General features: G+C 43.9%; 1 protein-coding gene across 1 annotated transcript in view; it reads right to left on the bottom strand.

Annotated features, from left to right (window-relative positions):
• The window catches only part of ABCC1 (ATP binding cassette subfamily C member 1 (ABCC1 blood group)), an 852,279-nt gene that overhangs the window by 513,906 nt on the left and 311,211 nt on the right, over window positions 1-27,162 (bottom strand). The window contains exons 11-12 of the mRNA XM_077448931.1: window positions 22,331-22,423; window positions 6,879-7,082 (exon numbers count right to left, since the gene is read on the bottom strand). Coding sequence (XP_077305057.1) covers window positions 6,879-7,082; window positions 22,331-22,423 — 297 coding nt within the window. The remainder of the gene's footprint in view (window positions 1-6,878; window positions 7,083-22,330; window positions 22,424-27,162) is intronic.

Raw genomic sequence — 27,162 nt, 5'->3', positions numbered from 1 at the left:
ATCCATTATGGGCACTGACTGGCATCCCTGGTGGTCTAGGGAGGATTACCTTGTCCTGGGCATCCCTGGTGGTCTGTGGCGTCCCTGGTGGTCCAGTGTGGGCATCCTCGGGGGGGCTGCGCTGATAATCGATCAGCACAGACCCCCCCCTGTCAAAGGAGCAGCCGATCGGCTCTCCTCTACTCGCGTCTGACAGACGCAAGTGAGGAAAAGCCAATCACCGGAGACTCTTTACCGAGATCGTAGTTGCAGGGTGTCAGACTGACACCCTGCAACAACAATTGCCGCGATGCGCGCCCCCGGGGGCACGCAGCGGCTCAAAATCCTGATCACGTCATATGACGTCCGATCAGGATTATGAAACCACTTTGCAGCCGTCAATTGCCTATAGGGCGGGCGGCAAGTGGTTGATCTATATCAATTCACTAACTATATAGTACTATTAAAAAAGCTAACTGCATAGTCTACGTGACTTTAGCCCATACTTAGTACTACATTCATTTGTTTAATAAGCAGAATCGGATATGCTGAATGTATTTTAATGTTGCTTTGAATCAAAGCAACTTATTGTATTAGTACATGCAGTAGTGTTAAATAATGAACATATTAATTATAAAAAAAAACTTTTATGTGTAGAAGCCCCCCCTCATACTTAGCTGCAGAATGTAAAGTGTGACAGCTTAAGGTCCCACAATCACAGCAGAGAATCATTCTCTGCATAGAAGTGTGCTGATACACTATCAAATGTGCGATTTACAACAAGAGCCACTGTCAGTAGATTCAACCCTGGGCAAAACAGTCTGTAAATGGGACTGCAACCGTGCTCTGAGGGTCTGACAGAGCAATGTGCCTTGTATATATTCAAATGCCAGAAAAAATAAGTGATGGAGGTGAGGCTTTCTTCTACTCCTTTCTTTTAAATTGGTGCTAGATGGAAGGCATGGTTGAAAAGCTGACCACAGGTGCATTTATCAATCTCCCTGCTCTTCAAACAAAAATAAGAGGAGATACGAGTTGCAAGAAAAAAGAGAGCCACTAAACTATGAAGCTAGTGCAGAGAAAATTAATTTTCTAGATTTAAATACCTGTAAAATTGTTTTCTTGGAGCACATCACAGGACACAGAGCCACAGTAATTACTGTATGGGTTATATCGGCACCTTTAGGTGATGGACACTGGCACACTATAGACAGGGAGTTTAGCTCCCTATATAACCCCTCCCCTTACTGGGAGTACCTCAGTTTTGTAGCAAAGCAATACACGTGTAATCAGAAAGGACCTCATAGAGACCTCTGTGTCCCATGATGTACTCCAAAAAAAGGATTTCACAGGTAAGCTGTTATAAAAAATCCTATTTTCTTTATCGTGCATCACGGGACACAGAGCCACAGTAATTACTGTATGGGATGTCCCAGAGCAATGCTATCTGAGGGGAGGGAGATGCAAACAAAAGTAGGGTGCAATCAGACCTGAGGACCTATGCACACTGTGCCCAAAGGCGATATCCTCATGTTTTCCTACATCCACCTGATAGAATCTGGTGAATGTATGGATTGAAGACCAAGTTGTGGCCTTGCAGATCTGAGCCATGGAGGTTTGGTGAAGCACTGTCCACGAAGCACTAACAGCCCTTGTGGAGTGCGCTTTGATTCGAAAATTGGAACATTGCTCTTCAAACCATATGCTTGAATAATTACTTGCCGAATCCACTTAATAGTAGATTTGGATGCTGCCTGTCCTTTCCAAGGACCTTCAGGCAACCCAAACAAAGCATCAGTTTTCCGAATCTGAGCAGTTGCTTCCAAATAGATTTTGACCTCTCCCACTACATCCAGAGAATGTAGTGACGTTTCTTCCCTAGAACAGGGTTATGGAAAAAATGAAAATAGAACAATATCCTGGTTTAGATGAAAACCTGAAACCACCTTCAGCCAAAAAACTAGGATGAGGTGAGGACGCAATACTACTCCATCCTTGTGAATGAATAAATATGGCTCTTTACAGAAAGGAGCAGCCAATTCTGATACCCTTCTTGCAGAAGATAAGGCTACCAGAAAAAAATAGTTTCCTTGTCAACAGGACCAAGGGAACATCGTATCATTTCAAAAAGCTGTTTCTGTAATGCAGACAGAACTAAATTCAAGTCCGAAGGGGTCAGGGGCGCTCTAGCCGCATTACCCCATGTATAACGATTCGGACCAAAGAATGAGAAGCAAGTGGTCCTTGAAACAAAAATCGATAATGCCGAGACCTGGCCTTTGATGATACTCAAGGCCAGCTTCATTTCTAACCTCATTTGCAGAGAGGCAAGGATTCTACCTATGACATACTTTCTGGGATGCCAACTCCTGGATTCATACCAGGAAACCTATGCCTTCCAGACTTTATAATAAATTACTATGGAAGCTGGCTTCCTTACATTAATCAAGGCAGATAACACTGAACCTGAAAGCCCACGATTCTTCAGAATGTGGGTTTCAATAGCCAAACCATTAACTTTAGCATTTGGAAGGTAGGGTGGAACACTGGTCCTTGCGATAGCGGGTCTGGATGTGGTGGTAGGGTCCATGGGGCCCGTACCGCCATTTTTACGATCCCTGCATATCAAGATCTTCTGGGCCATGCTGGGGCCACAAGAACTACCAACTTCCTTTCCTGTTTGATCCAGCGAACAAGTCAGGGTAGCAGCAGAATAGCAGGAAATGCGTAAATCGGTGAGAACTGAACCCACACATCTGTTCCATATGCAAGTGGATTCCTTGTTCCTGACACAAAGTTGTTGACTTTGTTGTTGAACCTGGACACAAACAAGTCCACATCCGGGATCCCCCATCTTTGGCATATAGCCCGGAACATGTCGGAGTGAAGAGACCATTCCCCTGGTAACAACTGCTGGCGACTGAAGAAGTCGTCTGACAATTCTCTACCCCTGGAATGAAGATTGCCGATATGCACGGCACATGCTTTTCTGCCCAAGTTAGGATATGGCTTATCTCTCCCTGGGCTGCATGACTTCTGGTGCCCCCTTGGTGATTGATGTAAGCCACTGCTGTAGTATTGTCGGAATGGATCCTGACAGGACAATTTCGCAACCTGAATGTCCAGGCCTTTAGGGCTAGATACGCTGGCCGAATCTCTAGAATGTCAATGGACAAGGTCCTTTTGGTTCTGGACCATTTCCCTTGGGACAGTTGTCTCATTCAGGACTGCTCCCCAACCCAGAAGGCAGGCATCTGTTACCACTTTCCAGGTAACTGGTAGGAAGGATTACCCCTTCTGCAGATTCCTGGGTATCAACCACAAACTGAGGCTCTGGCGCACTTTTGGCGACAAACGCATCAGAAAGTCTAGCGCCTGGACCTTCTTGTTCCAGGCAGACAGGATACTGTTTTGCAGCAGTCTCGAATAAAACTGAGCATAGTGAACCACTTTGAAAGAAGCCACCATCTTTCCCAACAATCTCGTGCAAAGGCGAATAGGATGACCCTTCTTCGCCCTGACCACCTGAACCAGCCCCTTTATGGCGCTGATCTTTACCTGGTGTAAAAACACCCTCTTCTGGGTTGTTATCTATAACCAAACCCAAGTACGCTAGTCTTCTTAATGACTTTAATGCAGATTTCTCTAGGTTGAGGACCCAACCTAGGTATTCCAGGTAGTTGACAGTGGTGACCATGCTTTGGTCTAAGGCTACCAACCGATCAAGAGGAGGTAGTCCAGGTAAGCTTTAATCGTTATACCTTTGGCCCTTAATCGGGCCAGAGGAGGGGCCAGGACCTTTGTAAACACCTGAGGTTAAGTAGCTAGACCGAAAGGCAGAGCTACAAACTGATAATGGAGGTTTTCCACTTTGAAACGCATATATTTCTGATCAGCGGGGAAGATGGGTACATGCGGGTAAGCATCCTTGATGTCGATTGATGCCAGACATTCTCCTCCTTGTAGGAAGGAGACTACTGCTTGGATCAATTCCATACGAAAAGAGCGAATTTTCAGGAACCATTCTAGATCTCAAAGATCTAAAATCGGGTCTGACATATCCATTTGGTTTTGGAACCATGAAAAGGTTTGAATAGAACCCCAAGCCCTGCTCTTCCGTGGGGACCACCATGATCACTTTTTGCGACAGGTCGGTCTAACGCTTGAATGAGAGACCTCTTTTTCTCTGGATCTTTGGGAACATTTGACCTGAGGAAATGAGGGAGATGGGAATCCTTGGAAATCTAGTTTGTAACCTAGAGCTATTGTGGAGAACATCTGTCTTAAAAATCCTCCTGTCAAACCCTTGAGAACTGTAGCAGTTTTCCAGCCACTCGAGCGAGCGGGGCCACCCCTTCATAAAGGGGCTTTAGCGTTCTGTCTTGTAGGTTTCCTCCCCCAGGATTTCTTTTGTCCCTGGGGTTGAAAGAGCCCGTTTAAATGAGGGACGTTTACTCCTTTTCTGAACTGGCAAAAGTGTACTTTTCCCACTTGATCTCTTGGATATATTTGTCCAAACCATCCCCAAACAACCTTTGACCGCAGAAAGGAAACACAGCCAGGAGCTTTTTGTATGGCACTTTGGCTGACCAACTTTTCTAAGATTCTACGCATATGCACCAACCCAAGCGCAAGGTGAGAAGTCTGAAGAATAGAATTTCTTATTGCATCAATTGCAAAACACAAAGCCGCTGGCAGCTCGGCTAAATCCTGGGCCTGCTGTTCAGGGAGAATTTTGAGCACCAGTTTCCAATGGTCTCTCAAGGATTGACACACCCCAATTGCTGCCACTGCAGGTTGAGCTACTGAACCTGCCAAAGAAACAATGTTTTTTTTTTAACAGGAATTCCAACTTTTGATCAGTTGGATCCCTAAGCATTTGAGCATTGTCAACAGGGCAAGTCAAACTTATTTACGGAGGATATAGCAGAGTCAATTGCTGGTATTGCCCCACATCTTTGTAAATTTTTCCTCCATAGGATAAAGTGTTAAACTCTTTGGTGGGAAAAGTGCTTATCTGGGTGATGCCACTCAGAATACATAAGCTTTTCCAGCAATGAATGGACAGGAAAGGCACGCAAAGCTTGAGGAGGCTTCAGAGAACCCAAACAAGAAGTGGGCTTTTCAACAGACTCAGTTAAGGGTAGCTTAAATGTGGAGCGGGCCATTTCAGTAAGAGATTGCACCAGCAATTTCTCCACCTGTGAAGCTGAAGAAGGTCCTTCCCTCACTTGATCCCTCGGGAAGAGGAGTCATCAGCCTCTTCACGGTCCCAAGAGAGAATCTTCCCTCTCCCACTGTTCCTCTGTTTGAGGGACCTGGGTGGTAGAAGGGGACCTAATGTGTTTTCTTCCACTCTGTGAAGATGTGATTAAAGCCAATCATGGCTGAGCAGAAAACCTCCTCAGTAATATATACAGGGGCTGAAATGCCGGAAGCAGTTGCAACCCCGATGACTCGCTCTGACCAGCCTTCCTAGGCCTTTTGGGGGGGGGGGGTCAGGGGGGTGGCGTTGCAGAGGGGGTCCTCAGAGCCTGAGGAAGATCCCCCTTGAGCTCCTGTTTTTTTGGGGTATTTGTACCTCCCCTTCTGCCCATAGTGCCAAGAACAAATGCAGAGGTACTACCAGAAAATGTACCCACTGCTGAGCAAATAGTCCAGCAAATGGCGCTGCTATCAATTTCAGGCTGATGCTTAAGTAAACGTGTCCTGGGAATACCTGTGTGTCACGAACACTCACATGCCCCCATCTGCGCTGTGTCCCTCCATCAGCTGAATACACCTGCAAAAGGTGTACTTACAGCCTACGCAGCCCTGTGTCTGTGAACGTTGAAGCACTTGAACTTCAACGTTAGGCCATGGGGCTTAACATCCCCCCTCTCCAACGTCCCACCGCGCCCCCCCTCACTTTTTTTTTCAAAAAGGACTGCTTTCTCATGCAAGTGGGGCTCCGATCTGACTGGATCGGCATGGGGGGTGTTTGGGATGGAGGAGAGTTGCTGGAGAAAACTGCCATACTATGGTGGTGGCGCAGCGGCATACCGCCGACTGACCCATGCTTCTGGAGAGATGAAAAACAGTCCAGGTGGGGGAATCTAAAAGAAAAGCCTCCCTTCTAACATCTTACCTGTGGCTAGGGCTGGAGGAAGCGTGCAGCTTGTAATGACACAGAGCGAGACTGACAAGCATGGAATCTGATACGTGCTCTTGACAGCCCCCCGGTGACGACTTTAGGCATGACAACATTTTACTTAAAGGAGAAAACCCATAAGAATTAGAAAATTCCTTAGGAATCTCCACTTACTTTATCCAGATGCAGGGTTCTGCGGCAAAAACCAGACAAACCCAATCTTCACCACTTACAGTGGGCTCCGTTTAAAAACCTTCAGGAATGGGGCCCCTTTTTATTGAGGGATCCACACCCCTGCAGCAAGCAGTTTTGTCACATTGTAGTTCTTACATCCATGGCAGTAAAAAGGTTAATGTCCATGCTTTGTCATATTCCCACTGTGTCTTTTTACTAGCTTGCATGAAACACTGACTGTCCTAACTACGCCTGGATTTCCATTTGGCTTTGACATTTGGATCCAGCTTTTAGCAATCCCTAGCTTTAGTCCATTTCTTCTCCTGCTTTACCCAACTATTCATTGGACAAATAGTATACCCTGATGGTATCCATGCTCTAATGAGTATTTACACATTGTGTGAAAAGCAGAATAGTGAGGACCCCACATATTATGCTGAGACGGAAAAGGTTAGCTGAATATAATCTCACACAATGCAAATGCCGAGCATGCACCATCTTCTATCTTCATCATTCCTTGATTCAGATATATCAAATTTAAACAAAACAAAAACAAAATAAATAAAAAGCTGCCCATCAACGCACAATAACATACCAAGAAAGGTGCGCAAACCCAGGTGAACGTGCCAACTGCAGACAGGTAAGCAGATTTCTTCAGCACTTTAAGCTCCTCTTGTCGGATTCCAAGCACTTTTTCCTTAAAAGCTAGTTCCCAGGCATAGAGCTTTAGCACTTTAATGCCATTTAATATCTCATTCATCAGCTTAATTCTGTCGTCTTTGCACTTCATTTGGACCACCTAAAGAAATGTCCATTACAAAAGGGTTAAAAAGTGCAGTATACTAATAAACATTTTATATACTGTATTCACACGCACATTATATATACACATACATATTTTATATATATATTATTACACACAAAGTATCTCACAAAAGTGAGTACACCCCTCACATTTTTGTAAATATTTTATTATATAGTTTCATGTTAGAGCTGCCACGACACGTCGACGTAATCGACTACATCGACTAAGAAAATACATCAACGTGCGTGAATGGCGTTGATGCGTCTCGCACGTGTCATTTCGCGGGTAAATGACGGTAATGGCGGTGGCAGCTGCTCCTGCTCCCGGGAATAAGGAAAAAAAGTTCCGGTGCAGCACGAAAATCCAGACCACGACTTTCAAAGGTATGGGAATTCTTTAAACAGAGGCCAGATAAAATGGTTCTTTGTTCCCTCTGCAAAACCGAACTGGCGTACCACGGCAGCACTACTGCGATGCACGAGCACCTCAGAAGAAAACATCCTGGCGCACTACGGCCTCAAACGGACGAGCCATCTTTGTAAGTACTTACTACTTACTTACTAGTATTTTGTTTGTTTTGGGAGACAATGGGAGTAATTTGTGGTCAATATTTATTAATATATTTTATATGCTCATGCTGCTACAGCTAGTAAGTAAGATACATCATTATTAGTGCATGCTCAGGGGCCAGGGGTACATTATTTGTTGCCGTGCTGCTTTGCTAATTTCTTTTTTTTATTGGCCATCTCATGTTTTTTTTTTTTTTTATGTTTCACATTCACAAGGCACTTTTTGCACTGCAGCCCTCTTGCTGATCTGGGGATCCCTCAGGGCATGGTTGACATTGACAATGACATTCAATTTGACAACTTCCTGCAATGCATGAGCTGAGAGAAGAGATGCCATGCTTTTCTTACAATACACAGAGCAGCAACAATATAATATTAATTTAATTGCAGACAGACATTTACTACCCTACCCATACCCTCTTTTAAATACGCAGTACAAGTACATTATTAGCAGCATTGAGCATTCATGTTGGTTAAACTTGATTCAGGTTCCTAAATGTTAATTATTATTGTGTCTTTTTTGTTTTTTTTTCTCAGGAAGAGGCAAAGCTGTGTACAGGAGTTCTTCCATAAAAAGGATGTCACTGTTTGCACACCCCAAATGGCCGTTGCATATACCAATAGCATATTCAACATGATTGTAAAAGATATGAGACCTCTTTCCATTGTAGACGGTCAAGGATTTCGTGAGATGATCAACACGTTTTACCCAGGATACACACTTCCCTCCAGGTCCCATTTCACTAAGCTGATGGAGAAGAAATATGAGGAGAATTTTGAAAGATTGAAAGCATCACTCAAAGATGTGAAATCAAAAATAGCTCTCACCACAGACGCATGGACCAGCATTGCCACAGAGGCATACTTGGGTGTCACATGCCACTTCATCAATGAAGACTGGAATCTGACATCGTACAATCTGACCACTATGCCACTTGAAGATCGGCACACAGCTGAAAACATTGCTAACTGGGTGGAAAAAGCAGCTGAAAAGTTTGAGATATGCATGGCCAATGTAAATGTAGTTGTCCATGTTAAAGCTGCAAATGTTGTCGCTGCTCTGCGTATTTTGGAAGAAAAGCATGGCATCTCTTCTCTCAGGTGTGCTGGTCATACATTGCAGTTAGTGGTCAACCATGCCCTGAGGGATCCCCAGATCAGCAAGACCCTGAGGGCTGCAAAGTGCCTTGTGGAACATTTAAAAAAAGTGAGCTGGCCACTACAAAGCTTAAAGCAAAGCAGCAACAAATGGGTACCCCTGAGCATGCACTAATAAATGATTTATCCGTAAGATGGAACAGTACTTTGCACATGATCAGCCACCTGCTTGAACAGAGGTGGCCGGTGACTGCAACTCTTTCCGATCCTGATGTCACACCACGAGGGAAGCGCTTCCTAGATTTAAAACATGATCAGTGGAGGTTACTTGAGGAAGTGGAACAAGTCCTGAAGCCATTTGAGTGTGCTACTGTTTTCTGGAGTGGAGTCCTATGTGACTGCTTCCGCTCTACCTCCTCTGGTAAAGGGCCTCCAGAAATCCATACAGAGCACAATTTGCGAGACAGCAGCAGTCAAAGCTTTCCAAAGTGTTGCTGCAAAGGAGATGACATCAAGATGGGAGCGGGAAACTAGATTCAGAGATGATGGTGGAGAAAATATATGTCTTATTGCAGCAGCCCTGGACCCCAGATTCCACAAACTAAAATTCCTGCCAGCAGAGGACAGTTTAAAAGTTCACCTCAAGGTCCAAGCTCTTGCTCTTGAAGTGGAAAGAAGATATGAGGAAGAGAAAACGCAACATCGATGCGAGACACAACGGTCAACCAGTGCAGACATGAAATTTTCTGAGAAGAGGCAAGTGTCTCTGTTAGACACTTTGCTCGGTTATTCAGATTCAGATGACCACCACAGTAATGGCAAGGATGACACTGGTCACATCCAAGATCAAGAAACCCACAGTGAAGTTGTGCGGAATGAGATACACATGTATTTCAGTGAGCAGGCTATTCTAAAGGAAGAAAATCCGCTGAAATGGTGGAAGGAAAATTAAAAGAGGTTTCCCATCTTGGCCATGCTGGCAGAGTTACTTGTCTGTGCCTGCAACATCAACCCCATCTGAAAGGCTTTTCTCAGTTGCTGGCAACATTGTGACTAAAAAAAGAGCAAGCCTAACATCAGAGCATGTTGATATGCTAAAATATAGCATTGTAATGGAGGAAGTAACACAGGCCCCCAACCTTTTGCACTCGTCATGACTGTGTTGTGTTCTTGTTGGGCTGTATTAGTGTATTTATGTTGAGATGGCTCATGGCTGCCTTCAGTGTTGTATTGGCCATATTTTTGCACAGCCACAGTGTTGAGCAGTGCTTTTGGTGGGCTTGGTTCCTCCTTGCTTCCTTCCTTGAAAACTGTTAGCTCCTCAGGTATGTTTTACATTACAATTAAAGTAACACACCACAAAAATACTGCTCAATCAGCACTCTGACTCTACAATAACACTATGTATTCAATCATCAATGATTACAATTACATAGTGTTATTGTATGTTGACCAGCATTTTTGTGGTGTTAACCACTTAAGGACCGCCGTATTGCCATTGTACGTCATCACAATGGCACAGGCAGGCACAAGCACGTAGATGTACGTGCCTGCCTTCCATCGGGTGGGGGGTCCTATCAGACCCCCTCCCGCTGGATACGGCGGTCTGGTTCGCTGCAGAAGCGATCCGTGATGAGGGGATGGCCGTTGGTTTCTGGCCACCCCCTCTGGATCGCTCCTGGCCAATGACGGACTTCCTCCCACTGTGTATTGTTTACACAGGAAGGAGGAAGTGATGTCATTCTCCTCGGGGCGGTCTTTTTGACCGGACTACGAGGAGAAGACTAAAAGTGTGCACCAACACTACACTGACATGTAGGTACACACAGGCACACAAACCCCCCCCCCCCCCCGCCAGGGTTCACCGCCAGGTTTTTATAGCGCTAGGTACCCCGATATACTACCCAATAATGGTTTTAACCCCCTGATTGCCCCTAGTTAACCCTTTCACCCCCTTTTGCCAGTGTCACTAAGCGATCATTTTTCTGATCGCTGCATCAGTGTCGCTAGGTAGCTAGTTTTTTTTAAATTCACCGCCAGGTTTTTATAGCGCTAGGTACCCCGATATACTACCCAATAATGGTTTTAACCCCCTGATTGCCCCTAGTTAACCCTTTCACCCCCTTTTGCCAGTGTCACTAAGCGATCGTTTCTCTGATCGCTGCATTAGTGTCACTAGTGTCGTTAGGTAGCTAGTTATTTTTTTAGGTTCACCGCCAGGTTTTTATAGCGTTAGGTACCCCCATATACTACCTAATAAAAATTTGAACCCCCTGATTGCCCCTAGTTAACCCTTTCACCACTGATCACCGTATAAGTGTTACGGGTGACTCTGGTTAGTTAGTTTGCTTTTTATAGCATCAGGGCACCCACCATTTATTACCCAATAAAGGTTTAACCCCCTGATCACCCGGCGGGTGATATCAATTAGGTTTTAGGGTCAGGGTCTGCGTCGCCCCAGGCAGCGCTAGGTTACTGCCAGTACCGCTAACACCCACACGCAAAGCATAAACCTCCCGTAGTGGTATAGAATCTGAACAGATCAATATCTGATCAGATCTATACTAGCGTCCCCAGCAGTTCAGGGTTCCAAAAAAACGCATTGTTAGCGGGATCAGCCCAGATACCTGCTGGCACCTGCGTTTTGCCCCTCTGCCCAGCCCACCCAAGTGCAGTATCGATCGATCACTGTCACTTACAAAACACTAAACACATAACTGCAGCGATCGCAGAGTCAGGTCTGATCCCTGCGATCGCTAACAGTTTTTTTTGGTAGCATTTAATATTTAAATCCGGAAGACCGTGCTTGGATTTCGGGGTCCCGTACGCGGCTAGGCTCCCAAAAAGTCCCACACATGTGGTATCCCTGTTCTCAGGAGAAGCAGCAGAATGTATTTTGGGGTGTCATTTCACGTATGCCCATAGCATGTGTGAGCAATATATCATTTAGTGACAACTTTGTGCAAAAAAAAAAAAAAGTTTGTAATATTCCCGCAACTTGTGGCAAAATATAAAATATTCCATGGACTCAACATGCCTCTCAGTAAATAGCTTGGAGTGTCTACTTTCCAAAATGGGGTCATTTTGGGGGGTTTTGTGCTATTTTGGCATTTTATGGCATTCGAAACTGTGATAGGTAGTGAGGAGTAAATTCAAAAATTTGCACCCTTAGAAATCCTAAAGGTGGTGATTGGTTTTCGGGGTGCCGTGCGCGACTAGACTCCCAAAAAGTCCAACACATGTGGTATCCCCATACTCAGGAGAAGTAGCGGAATATATTTTGGGGTGCAATTCCACATATAACCATGGCATGTGTGAGCAATATATCATTTAGTGACAACTTTTTGTAAATTATTTTTATTTTTTTGTCATTATTCAATCCCTTAGGACAAAAAAAAAAAAATATTCAATGGGCTCAACATACCCATCAGCAATTTCCTTGGGGTGTCTACTTTTCAAAATGGGGTCATTTGGGGGGGGGGGTTTGTACTGCCCTGCCATTTTAGCACCTCAAGAAATGAGATAGGCAGTCATAAATTAAAAGCTGTGTAAATTCCAGAAAATGTACTCTAGTTTGTAGACGCTATAACTTTTGCGCAAACCAAAAAATATACGCTTATTGACATTTTTTTTACTAAAGACATGTGGCTGAATACATTTTGCCCTCAATGTATGACTAAAATTTAGTTTATTCGATTTTTCTTATAACAAAAAGAAGAAAATATATATTTTTTTTCAAAATTTTCGCTCTTTTTCCATTTATATCGCAAAAAATAAAAATCGCAGAGGCAATCAAATACCATCAAAAGAAAGCTCTATTTGTGGGAAGAAAAGGACGCAAATTTCGTTTGGGTGCAATATTGCATGACCGCGCAATTACCAGTTAAAGCAGCGCAGTGCGAAATTGGAAAAAGACCTCTGGTCCTTAAGGTGTTTATTGGTCCGGGGCTGTAGTGGTTAAACAACAACACTTTAGGTCAAGAGGCATAATGCCATATAAATTCTGCCTAACACTTTGCAAAAGATGCATTCTGAAGGTATTATTTGTGGTTGAGTAGTAAGGTTACCACACAGCACAATGCCTTCTGAATTCATCTTTGCAAAGTGTTAGGCAGAATTTATATGGCATTTTCATGCCTCATGCCCTAAAGCGTTACATTTTATTTTTGGGAACTTGTGTTTTTGCACAGTTTTGAGCAGCAGTTCAGACTTCAGACTCAGAGCAGCAGTGCTTTTGTTGGATATGGCTCCTTCTTGAAAACCATGTTACCTCCTCAGGTATGTTTTACATTACAATTAAGTAACACACCACAAAAATACTGCTCAATCAGCACTCTGACTCTACAATAACACTATGTATTCAGTCAATGATGATTACAATTACATAGTGTTATTGTATGTTGACCAGCATTTTTGTGGTGTTAAACAACAACACTTTAGGTCAAGAGGCATAATGCCATATAAATTCTGCCTAACACTTTGCAAAAGATGCATTCTGAAGGCATTATGTGTGGTTGAGTAGTAAGGTAACACACAATGCCTTCAGAATGCATCTTTTGCAAAGTATTAGGCAGAATTTATATGGCATTTTAATGCCTCATGCCCTAAAGCATTACCTTTTTATTTTTGGGCACTTTATTTTGGTATATTATGTCTTTCATGTGTTGTGTACACAGTGTTGAGCATGAGCAGCAGTGCAGAGCAGCAGTGCTTTTGTAGCATTTTTATATGGCATTTTTTAATGCTTCAGGCTCTGAATTAATGGCAATGCCATAACCATTATTCGTGCCTGATGCTAAAGTGTTGTTTACATTTTATTTTTGGCACTTTTTTATACTGTAAAAACTTTACCACATTGAAATACTTTTTGGAAAAAATTTAATAAAAGTTGAAATATTATATTTAGAAGTTGTGCGTATCATTTTTTTTGTAAAGTTATCCAAAGGATTATTATCTAATCACAAAAAGAACACACTAGATTCATAAAAAAAAAAAAAATATAAAAAAATAATTGGATAGTCGTTGACTAATCGAAAAAATAATCGACAGACAAATTAATCTTTAGTTGCAGCTCTATTTCATGTGACAACACTGAGTGAATGCCGCTCTGCTACAATGTAAAGTAGTGAGTGTACAGCTTGTATAACAGTGTAAATTTGCTGTACCCTCAAAATAACACAGCCATTAGAGCCCTTTCACACTGAGCTGCCTGCCATGTTAGTGGTAAAGCGTTGCTAGTTTTAGCGGCGCTTTACCAACATTTTTGGCGGCACTAAAGGGTGAATAGTGCCTGTGTAGTGCCAAATCGCTTCGCATGCGCTACAGCAGCAGTGCCCATTTATTTCAATGGCACACTGCACCCTCCTCCACCACCCCAAAGATGCAGGACTCACAGGACTTTTTTTTTTACTTCCTGCCAGCACAGCGTCCCAGTGTGAAAGCACTCTGGCTTTCACACAGGGGAGCATTGAGAGATGGTTTTTGCAGGCGCTTTACAGGTGCTATTTTTAGCGCTAAAATGCCTGAAAAACGTCTCCAGTGTGAAAGGGGTCTTAATGTCAAAACCACTGGCAACAAAAGTGAGCACACAACTAAGCAAAAATTTTCAAATTGGGCCCTGTTAGCCATTTTCCTTCCCCGATGTTATGTGACTCGTTAGTGTTACAAGGTCTCAGGTATGAATGGGGAGCAGGTGTGTTAAATTTGGTGTTCTCGCTCTCACTCATATTGTTTACTGGACGTTCAACACGGCACCCCATGGCAAAGAACTCTGAGGAGCTGAAAAAAAATTGTTGCTCTACATAAAGATGGCCTAGGCTATAAGAAGATTAGCAAGACCCTGAAACAGAGCTGCACCACAGTGGCCAAGACCATACAGCAGTTTAACAGGACAGGTTCCACTCAGAACAGGCCTCGCCATGGTCGACCAAAGAAGTCATATCCAATGGTTGTTGTCTATGGGAAATAGCCGAGTGCTGCCTGCATTGCTGCAGAGGTTAAAGGGGTGGGGGGGCAAGCCTGTCAGTGCTCAAGTGCTAAGACCATACGTCGCACACTGCATCAAATTGGTCTGCATGACTGTTGCCCCAGAAGGAAGCCTCTTTAAAAAGATGATGCATAAGAAAGCTCACAGTTTGCTAAAGACAAGCAGACTAAGGACATGGATTACTGGAACCATGTCCTGTGGTCTGATGAGACCAAGATAAACTTATTTATTTATTTTTTCAGTGAAAATTTGCTGTCCCTCAAAATTGGGCCCAATTAGCCATTTTCCATCCCCAGTGTCATGTGACTTGTTAGTGTTACAAGGTCTCAGGTGCATTTTCCATGATGCGGAGTTGCACTGCAGAGCGCATGAGCATCATGGGAAATGTAGTTCCAAAAAAATCATCACTGGCCTAGGCTATAAGAAGATTGCCAAGACCATAAAATTGAGCTGCAGCATGTTGGCCAAGACCATACAGCGGTTTAACAAGACAGGTTCCACTCAGCCAAGGCCTACGACCAAAGAAGTTGAATGCAATTTTCTATTCAGAGTTTGTCCTTGGGTACTCAATTTAAAATGTACCAATAAAAAACAATGGCTAGGTATGGTTATGGTAATGGTAATGGTTTGTATACACTGTTTTGCGCATATAGGTTTACTTGTGCCACAATGTCCACTAGAGGGAGGCAAAGATTGAAAAAGCCTTATACAGCTACTGAACCCAACTGTCATAACAGGCCTGGAAATTTAGGAACTCTTCGCATTGTGCTGTAAACTGACAAATTGTTTTACTCTACACTTTACTGCACACACATTGTGAATTTTGCATGGAATAAGTAACTGCAGCAAAGTCGAGAATGTCTGTCTGCAGCAGAGTCCACTACTATTCAATCACAGCTTAACCCTTTCCCGCCAAGCGCACGCAGATATGCGGCCCCAAATACCTGGGCTTTTTTCCAGGGGGCCGTATATCTGAGTACATGTGCTCTGGCCAGGATCGCCCCGGTTCCCGTGCATGCAGCGAGGAGAACCGAGTGTCAGTTACACCTTCGGGTCTCGGACTAATGATTGACAGGTGGGAGAACCCACCCCCAGTCATGTGATCGCTGTGACAGCCAATCACAGCAAGCACATGAATGGGAAGCCTGTCGAACAGCTTCAGAGTATCTCTTTCTCCTCAGATTGTCTGTGAGGAGAAATTGATACAGTTAAGATCTTTCAGAGTGAAAAAAAAAAAAAAAAGGGAAAATAAGTTCTAATCAGTCCACAGGTCTCAGAGTAGGCTCTGATCACCCCTGTTAGCATTAGTTAGGTTAGTGCAGTGACAGCTTCAGTTCAGTAATAGTGACAGTTTCAGTTTAGAGTATTTTGTATTGTCATTGTCACCACTAGTGTCAGTGTCAGTAGTCTCAGCGTCAGCGCTCGCCACAGTCCGTTCATCTCAGCGTCAGCGCTCGCCACAGTCCGTTCATCTCAGCGTCAGCGCTCGCCACAGTCCGTTCATCTCAGCGTCAGCGCTCGCCACAGTCCGTTCATCTCAGCGTCAGCGCTCGCCACAGTCCGTTCATCTCAGCGTCAGCGCTCGCCACAGTCCGTTCATCTCAGCGTCAGCGCTCGCCACAGTCCGTTCATCTCAGCGTCAGCGCTCGCCACAGTCCGTTCATCTCAGCGTCAGCGCTCGCCACAGTCCGTTCATCTCAGCGTCAGCGCTCGCCACAGTCCGTTCATCTCAGCGTCAGCGCTCGCCACAGTCCGTTCATCTCAGCGTCAGCGCTCGCCACAGTCCGTTCATCTCAGCGTCAGCGCTCGCCACAGTCCGTTCATCTCAGCGTCAGCGCTCGCCACAGTCCGTTCATCTCAGCGTCAGCGCTCGCCACAGTCCGTTCATCTCAGCGTCAGCGCTCGCCACAGTCCGTTCATCTCAGCGTCAGCGCTCGCCACAGTCCGTTCATCTCAGCGTCAGCGCTCGCCACAGTCCGTTCATCTCAGCGTCAGCGCTCGCCACAGTCCGTTCATCTCAGCGTCAGCGCTCGCCACAGTCCGTTCATCTCAGCGTCAGCGCTCGCCACAGTCCGTTCATCTCAGCGTCAGCGCTCGCCACAGTCCGTTCATCTCAGCGTCAGCGCTCGCCACAGTCCGTTCATCTCAGCGTCAGCGCTCGCCACAGTCAGTTCATCTCAGCGTCAGCGCTCGCCACAGTCCGTTCATCTCAGCGTCAGCGCTCGTCACAGTCCGTTCATCTCAGCGTCAGCGCTCGTCACAGTCCGTTCATCTCAGCGTCAGCGCTCGTCACAGTCCGTTCATCTCAGCGTCAGCGCTCGTCACAGTCCGTTCATCTCAGCGTCAGCGCTCGTCACAGTCCGTTCATCTCAGCGTCAGCGCTCGTCACAGTCCGTTCATCTCAGCGTCAGCGCTCGTCACAGTCCGTTCATCTCAGCGTCAGCGCTCGCCACAGTCCGTTCATCTCAGCGTCAGCGCTCGCCACAGTCCGTTCATCTCAGCGTCAGCGCTCGCCACAGTCCGTTCATCTCAGCGTCAGCGCTCGCCACAGTCAGTTCATCTCAGCGTCAGCGCTCGTCACAGTCCGTTCATCTCAGCGTCAGCGCTCGTCACAGTCCGTTCATCTCAGCGTCAGCGCTCGTCACAGTCCGTTCATCTCAGCGTCAGCGCTCGTCACAGTCCGTTCATCTCAGCGTCAGCGCTCGTCACAGTCCGTTCATCTCAGCGTCAGCGCTCGTCACAGTCCGTTCATCTCAGCGTCAGCGCTCGTCACAGTCCGTTCATCTCAGCGTCAGCGCTCGTCACAGTCCGTTCATCTCAGCGTCAGCGCTTGTCACAGTCCGTTCATCTCAGCGTCAGCGCTCGTCACAGTCCGTTCATCTCAGCGTCAGCGCTTGTCACGGTTCATTCATCTCAGCAGTGTTTTATTTAAAAAAAAATATATATATATATATATATATACACACACTACCGTTCAAAAGTTTGGGGTCACCCAAACAATTTTGTGTTTTCCATGAAAAGTCACACTTATTCACCACCATACGTTGTGAAATGAATAGAAAATAGAGTCAAGACATTGACAAGGTTAGAAATAATGATTTGTATTTGAAATAACATTGTTTTTACATCAAACTTTGCTTTCGTCAAAGAATCCTCCTTTTGCAGCAATTACAGCATTGCACACCTTTGGCATTCTAGCTGTTAATTTATTGAGGTAAGCTGGAGAAATTGCACCCCACGCTTCTAGAAGCAGCTCCCACAAGTTGGATTGGTTGGATGGACACTTCTGGCGTACCATACGGTCAAGCTGCTCCCACAACAGCTCAATGGGGTTCAGATCTGGTGACTGTGCTGGCCACTCCATTACCCGATAGAATACCAGCTGCCTGCTTCTGCTGTAAATAGTTCTTGCACAATTTGGAGGTGTGTTTAGGGTCATTGTCCTGTTGTAGGATGAAATTGGCTCCAATCAAGCGCTGTCCACTGGGTATGGCATGGCGTTGCAAAATGGAGTGATAGCCTTCCTTATTCATTTATTTAATGAAGATGCCAGTTGGGGACCTGTGAGGCGTCTGTTTCTCAAACTAGAGACTCTAATGTGCTTATCTTCTTGCTTAGTTGTGCAACGCGGCCACCCACTTCTTTTTCTACTCTGGTTAGAGCCTGTTTGTGCTGTCCTCTGAAGGGAGTAGTACACACCGTTGTAGGAAATCTTCAATTTCTTTGCAATTTCTCGCATGGAATAGCCTTCATTTCTAAGAACAAGAATAGACTGTCGAGTTTCAGATGAAAGTTCTCTTTTTCTGGCCATTTTGAGCGTTTAATTGACCCCACAAATGTGATGCTCCAGAAACTCAATCTGCTCACAGGAAGGTCAGTTTTGTAGCTTCTGGAAGGAGCTAGACTGTTTTTAGATGTGTGAACATGATTGCACAAGGGTTTGCTAATCATCAATTAGCCTTCTGAGCCAATGAGCAAACACATTGTACCATTAGAACACTGGAGTGATAGTTGCTGGAAATGGGCCTCTATACACCTATGTAGATATTGCACCAAAAACTAGACATTTGCAGTTAGAATAGTCATTTACCACATTAGCAATGTATAGAGTATATTTTTTTAAAGTTAGGACTAGTTTAAAGTTAGCTTCATTGAAAAGTACAGTGCTTTTCCTTCAAAAATAAGGACATTTCAATGTGACCCCAAACTTTAGAACGGTAGTGTGTATATATATATATATATATATATATATATATATATATATATATATATATATATATATATATATATATATATATAGTTTTACATTTATTACTGTTTTAGTGTGTGGGGTGTAGTTTGTGCCCACACTGCCATTTGTGTCTGCGCAAGTGTGAGTTAGTGCCTCGGCCAGTATCAGTGCTCCTGTCAGTGTCATTGAAAAGGTCAGTGTTTTAGAAAAAAAGTTTTAGATTTTAGTAACAAAAAGGTTTACTTTTGCATAGTTTGGGGTCTGTAGAGTGCCTAAAAAAATGGCAAATAGGCGATATACTGTTGCATATGCCCTCCTGTGCTCGGACAGTGAAACTGAGTTGGGCTCAGCAGATGAGGATTTCATCTGTGACAGTGAAAGTGTCCCTTCAGGCAGCTCTTCCGACTATGAAAGGCCTGTTACTAGCAGGCAGCAAGATGACGTACAGGATAGCACCCCATCAATTGCACAGCAGTACACTCAGTGGATACCAGCAAACTCTTTCACCCCTCAAATACCAACATTTACAGCTTCACTGGGCATAAATATCAATGTTGAAAATTTTGGCCCTGTGGATTTCTTCAAGATATTTGTGGATGACGAGCTCCTACAGCACATGGTTGATCAAACTAACCTTAATGCCACCCAGTTTATAGCACAAAACCCAACATCTTCTCACAGGAGGAGATGGGTGCCAACACACCTTACAGAAATCAAAATTGTACTGGGTGTTTTACTCAACATGGGCCTAGTCCGAAAGCCTACAATTCGGCAGTATTGGACCTCTAGTCCCGTCCATGCCACACCAGCTTTTCCTGCAGTTATTTTAAGAGACCGCTTTGAAGCATTGCTGCGCTTTTTGCATTTTAACGATAATTTGCAGTGTCCCCCAAGCAGTGATGCCAGATATGACCGCCTGTTCAAACTGCGGCCCCTAATTTCTTCTCTGTCTAATAAATTTTCAACGGTTTATACCCTGGATCAAAATATCTCTATTGATGAATCCCTGATAAATTTTAAAGGCCAACTACATTTTAAGCAGTTCATACCATCCAAACGTGCCAGGTGTGGCATAAAATTTTACAAACTGTGCGAAAGCACAACAGGATATACATTTGGATTTCTGATCTATGAAGGACGAGACAGACAACAACCCCCAGGGCTGCCCAGACAATCTTGGAGTCAGTGGGAAACTTGTCTGGTACCTGATTCAACCTCTGCTCCACCAAGGCTACCATCTCTACGTCGACAATTACTACAGCAGTGTGCCACTTTTTAGATCTCTGCATGCTGCTGGCACAGGAGCATGTAGGACCATGCGGAAAAACCGAAAAGAGTTTCCACAGCAGCTGGGGAGACAACGGGAAAAGAGAAAGGCACATCACTCAGTTACCAACAGGAGGAAATGATGGCTGTCAAATTCTCAGACAAATAAAAGACGTCTATATGCTGACAACAATCCACCCAGAGGGCACAGTGACCGTAAAAGAACGGGGGTCAGCTACACAGAAAAAAGCCACTGTGCATTACGGCATACAACAAATACATGGGTGGAGTCGACCTCTCTGACCAGATCTTGCAGCCCTACCTGGTGCTGAGGAAATCTAAAACCTGGTATAAAAAAGTTGCAATATACCTTATCCAGGTGGCTATCCACAATTCATTTGTCCTTTATAAAAAATCTGGTGGTACTGACACCTTCCTACAGTACCAGGAAAAAATTATAGAACACCTGATGTTTCAAGCAGACCCCAGACAACCTGCAGAATCAGAGGATGTTAGAAGACTAACAGACACTTTTTGTGTCCTATCCCAATCACAGCAAGCACCAAATTCCCCAGGAAGAAGTGTCGTGTGTGTGTGGCAAAAATGGCAAAAGATGCGATACTCTTACCACTGCCCCACGTGCCCTTCCAATCCAGGCCTGTGCATTCACCCTTGTTATAAAATTTACCACACCATCCCGCATTATTAGAAACCATAAATAGTGTGAGGGAGGAGGATTTACGCAGCATTTTACGCAGGGGTTCGGGTTAGCCTTAAAAGGAGAAATTCACCTTCACTAAAAAAAAAAAAAATGCACATTTTTTGCAGGTAAAAAAATGCATTTTCTTTTGTTTTTGTTAGGAGCCTGTAAAGCATTGCACCCACGGTCAGCAGATCGTGGGTGTAATTGCACGTTTAGGTGGACTACCTGTGTAGCTGTCTGCCCGAACCTCCGATACGGCCAGACAGTTACACAATGACAGGAAGCATCAATGAAATACCTAGAGATTTCAACATCGCCCTGGTAGTTCATTGAGAACTACAAGCCAACAGCCACAAAGGATGCCGGTACTTGTAGTTTTCACATTCGATCACATTAGATTGTGACAGTGACCAGGGGATTTTCTCCCCCTGCTCACGGTCACAAAAAGGGGGGACCGGGGGGGTATGGGGGCAGATGTAACATGTTACACCCATATTGAGGGTGAAACATGTTACAAAAGGTGAACTTATCCTTTTAAAAAGTAGCATCACACTGAAGAGTGCCTGTAATGTATACATTGATGAATTGCCCTCTCTGAATGCAACATATTTTGCACATGTATATAGTATCCCCATGCACGTCAGAAGTTGGAGAATATATTTTGGGTTGATTTTTGGTGGTGTCAAAGTAATGGCACAAAATTTATAGCTAAATTGAAACATTTGTGAAAAAAAATGCAATTTATGTTTTTGCCTACCAAATTCAAAATTATTCCCATAAAAATTGAGAGGCTAAAAACCCAAGATTTACCCCTAGATAGATACCTTAAGGGGTCTTGATTGCAAAATTGAGGGATTTGGGGGGTAATTCCATTATTTGGATACCACAAAGTGTCTGTAATGAATTCATAGTACCTAAAATGTTAACTTGGATTAATTGCCCTCCTAAAGGCAAAATGTGCACTATGGTTTCTGGGCCCAATTGTGGGTACAAACAACATATGACACACATATGTGGCATATTTATTCACAGAAGTAATAGAAGAAGTTATTTGGGGTTGTTTTCTGGTGGTGGGTCATGGTAGCAGCAAAAAATACAGCCAAAATGTAAAAACTGTTTTTTTTTTTTACCTTTTTGGGTAGTTTTCCTTTAATAACAAAACTAAATGTATGAGTTATGTAATAAAATTTACCACCAAAAGAAAGCCTAAAGTGTCCTGAAAAAAACAAGGTATAATTCACCTGGATACACTAAGCAGTTGTAAAGATATGTACAGTTTAACTAACACATGTCAAAATGGCAAAACTGAGTTCAGGCATTAAGGTTCGTTTTACCCTTAGTCATGAAAGGGTTAAACAAACAGCTTTTAAATATCAAGGAACAACAAACCTGATACTTCTTTGTCTTCATTGCTATCACTGCATTCACAGGGACCAACAGTATCATAACAGCAACTCCTGCCAACACAGAGGGACCCAGGTTCTAAAAACAAAATCATAAAGTTATCTTGTAGATGGCATAGTTTCTAGATCTCTTTTTTTTTTTTTTTTTTTTTTTTATCAACAAAAAGGTTTTTTATTGATGGGAACACAAGGCATTACATAGTACACAAGACATGTGTATGACATTTTAAATATATCTAGCCAGAGTACCAGTAGTCTTAATTTATCACACTAACATAACTGTACAGTTAATACGGTTACCATACTCCTTTACAGATAGGGTAATGTCACATCCAAGTGCTCACTCTAATTAAAGAGAAAATAAAAATAAAAGGAAAAAACAAAACTAAAGTAAGAAAAAAACAAAGTATTAAATATTAAACCAGCCATTGACGCTTCACCGTGGCTCAGATCCATCAGTCATGTAAAACTCACTCTATGGCAGTGATGGCGAACCTTGGCACCTCAGATGTTTTGAAACTACATTTCCCATGATGCTCAACCACACTGAAGAGTGCAACAGCATCATGGGAAATGTAGTTTGAAAACATCTGGGGTGCCAAGGTTTGCCATCACTGCTCTATGGTATCCACTTTAGCATAGAAGATATGACTCCATTTGTGTAGACATTCATCCAGTTGTCCCATCAGTAGCCTATCCATGGCCATTTGGGGTGCAGCCACTTCTGGGGAGCCCAGCCAGTTCTGCCACATATTGGAAAATTTGTTTGGTTATTTTCTATGCTTGTGTTTTTTTTTTTCCCTGATAAGAGTGGTATTAAGATTGTATCCATTGCGCCTCCTTTGGTGTATGTGCCGACAGCCACAAACGGGCAATCAGCTTCCTGGTATAGAAGTCTCGTGAGGGCAATGTATATCTGAGGAGGGTACAGGGCCTCATCTAGGCTGCCCAATAAACACACCAGTGGTTCCAGCCCAAGTTGGAAATGAAAGACATTTATTCCATTGATAACATCACTCCAATACCTCACTAGTTTGGCACATCTCCAAAGCATGTGAATGAGATCACCTGGGTGGGCCTGGCCTTTGGGACATATGGGAGAATCCCGTCTAACCCATTTATGTAATTGAATAGGGGTGCGGTATATCCTGTGTAGTATAACCGGCTGCTTAACGCTGGGAGGGATTTATAGTACGTCCTACCAGAATTTCTCCCAGGGGGCTCGCGCGCACTCGAGAGCATCCGTGACCGCCGGGTCCTGTGGATCACGGTAAATGGCCGCTCATCGCGGGCGTTTACCACATGATTTCTCCGTCAAATGACGGATCACTTGTAAACAAACCAATGTCATGTTATGACACCGGTTACTCCCTCCCCTCTCTGTACCGATCGGTACAGTGAGGGGAGAGATCTGTGTCAGCAGCGCTGTGGTCTGGATCTGCAGTGTCCACAGCGCTGCTCACCTCAATTAACCCTGCAATGCCCTGCCAATACTCTGCAATGTACTGCCAATACTCCGCAATGCCCAGCAATAATCTGCAATACCCTGCCAATACTCTGCCATAAATTGCCATACCCGGCCATACTTGGTGATACCTAGCCATACTCGGTGATACCCTGCAATACCCAGCCATACTCGGCCACGCTCAGCCATACTCGGCCATGCTCAGCCATACTCTGCGCTACCCCACAATACTCGGTGATACCCAGCCATGCTCGGCTGTACTCAGCCTCTGTATGTGGCCAGGCTATGGAAGTCTCACATATGTGGTATCGCCATACTCAGGAGTAGGAGAATCTATTTTGGGGTGTAATTTTTGGTATGTACATGCTATGTGTTAGAAATATTGTATAAATGGACAACTGTGTTAAAAAAAAATGCATTTTAACCACTTACCACCCACCAGCCACCATATGACGTCCTTGACTTTGTGCGGGGATATCTGAATGCCGCCTGTAGCTACAGGCATCTTTCAGATATCAGCTTTTTCAGACGGTGATTCCCTACACCATAGGAACGATCATAGTGGCTGTTCCGCTGCTTCATCGTTCTTACAGGAGGCAAGAGGGGATGCCCTCCCGCCGCCCTCCGTTGCTTCTACCGACTCGCCAATACAATCAAAGCCAGAATCTCTCTTTTATTTTTTTTATTTCAGGCTTCCCAGCCTAGAGGTGAGACGTGGGGTCTTATTGACCCAATATCTAACTGTAAAGAGGACCTGCCATGCCATATATTCCTATTACAAGAGATGTTTACATTCCTTGTAATAGGAATAAAAGTGATCAAAAAAATTATTTTTGGGGAAAAAAAAAGTGTCAAACTAAAATAAAGTAAAACAATAAAAAAAAAAAAAAAAAAAAAAAAAAATGTATAGCGCCCCTGTCCTCATGTGCTCGCATGCAGGCAGAAGCTAACGCATACGTAAGTCCCGCCCACATATGAAAACGGTGTTAAAACCACACGAGTTATCGCTGCGAACATTGCGAGAGCAATCATTTTGGCTCTAGACCTCCTCTAACTCAAAACATGTAACCAGTAAAAAAAAATTAAAGTGTCGCCTATGGGGATTTTTAAGTAGTGACGTTTGGTACCATTCCACGAGCGTGTGCAATTTTGAAGGGCGACATGTTCGGTATGTATTTACTCGGCGTAACTTCATCTTTCACATTATGCAAAAACATTGGGCTAACTTTACTGGTTTGTTTTTTTTAAAGCGCAAAACGTCTTTTTCCAAAAAAAAAGTTCCAAAAATTACTGTGCAAATACTGTACGAGATAAAAAGTTGCAACAACCACCATTGTATTCTCTAGGGTCTTTGCTAAAAAAAACAAAAACATATGTTAATAATGGTTTGGGTTTCTATGTAATTTTCTAGCAAATAAATGATGATTTTTACATGTAGGAGAGAAATGTCAGAATTGGTCTGGGTGCTCCAGAACGCCTGATGGTGCTCCCTGCATGTTGGGGCTCTGTATGTGGCCACGCTGTGTAAAAGTCTCACACGTGGTATCGCCATACTCGGGAGTAGCAGAATGTGTTTTGGGGTGTAATTTGTGGTATGCATATGCATATGTTGTGTGTAAGAAATAACCTGATAATATGACAATTTTGTGGAAAAAAAAATCTTGATTTTGCAAAGAATTGTGGGAAAAAATGACAACTTCAAAAAACTAATCATGCCCCTTGCTAAATACCTTGGAATGTCTTCTTTCCAAAATTGGGTCATGGGGGGGGGGGGGGGGGGTAGTTATACTTGTCTGGCATGTTAGGGTCTCAAGAAATGACATAGGCTGTCAGTACTTCAATTTCCAGATATTGGCACCATAGCTTGTGGACTCTAACTTTCACAAAGACCAAATAATATGCACCAATTTGTACTTCAATTTAACAAAGATATGTAGTAGATATGTACTAATATAAATTTTGCCCAAAATGTATGAAGAAAAATTACTAATCTGCAAAATTTTATAACAAAGAATTTATTTATTTTTTATTTTATTTTTTTTTTACCGAATTTTCGTTCTTTTTTCTTTTATAACACAAAAAAAAAAACCCAGCGGTGATTAAATACCACCAAAAGAAATCTCTATTTGTGTGAAAAAGAACAAAATTTTCATATGGGTACAGTGTTTCATGACTGAGTAATTGTCATTCAAAGTGTGAGCACTGAAAGCTGAAAATTGGTCTGGTTATTAAGGGGGTTTAAGTGCCCAGTGGTCAAGTGGTTAAACAAGTGAGAGTTTTTGTGCTGCTTACACCTATACCACTGGACCCAACCCAACACTGGATACCACTGGACCCAACCCCAGGATGCGATTCCACTGCTCACCATCGATGGGACTTACATCTCTCTCCCACCCCTCTCTGCATGGTAACAAGTCTGGGGCTTGTATGCATGGTAGGAAAGTGGACAAATTCTGGAGAGGATTCCCTTCTTCTCTGGGTCGGAGTATATAGATTCAAGGAATGTAGAGTCTTCTAGCTGCAAGTTAGAGTTTCTGTTCCGATACCCAATAGCATGTTGTAGTTGCATATACTGCAAGTGATGCCCTTTGAGTGCAGGGAACTCTTCCATCAACTGGGTGAAAGACTTTAGAACCGAGCCTTCCAGTATTTGGGCGAGGAATCTAACCCCAGCTTTTTCCCACACCAATGGATCAGGCACTCTATTCAGGTCTATATAAAATCGGTTCCCCCATATAGGAGTCTCCCAGAGATAGCCCGTCAAACCCAATATGGTCTTGACCTTCTTCCAGATTTTCATCAGTGACCTAACTGTAGGGCAAGTGACAGGAAATCTAGGGAAGCCTATCTCCATATTGGATAAAGCAGTGTAGTTCATGTCATTGCCAGGAGGAAACCCTTAGAAGGATCTAACCCCCGTCTCGGGGTCCCATCCCGTGAAGTGCTGTAGCTGTGCAGACAAGTAGTATATTTGAGGGCGTGGAACCGCCATACCCCCTGGTCCTTAGGTAGCTGTAGAGTGGGCAGTTTGATTCTCGCCACTCCACCTCTCCATGTAAGAGCCTTGAGCTGCGAGTCCATGCGCCGGAACCAGTATTGTGGTATCCAGATTGGAGCATTGTGTAAAATATATAGCAGCTGCGGCACCCAGATCATTTTTATAAGGTTAACGCAGCCGGTCACCTACAGCGGCAACTTGCTCTAACTCGCTTGCTTCTGCTGAAATTTTTTTCAATATAGGTTTTAGGTTTAGGGCTATGTAATCCCATGTTTCCCCAGTCACCACTACTCCCGAGTACTTAAATGAAGAAACCACTTGTATGTGGGAAACGTCTTCTGGCAAAGATGCCGGC

Source organism: Lithobates pipiens, unplaced genomic scaffold (assembly GCF_037356315.1).
Source record: "Lithobates pipiens isolate NorthernLeopardFrog02 unplaced genomic scaffold, aLitPip1_a1.2 Scaffold_22, whole genome shotgun sequence".
NCBI lineage: Eukaryota > Metazoa > Chordata > Amphibia > Anura > Ranidae > Lithobates > Lithobates pipiens.
The sequence above is the reverse complement of the archived record's forward strand: the minus strand, read 5'-3'. Positions and strand labels throughout refer to the sequence as shown.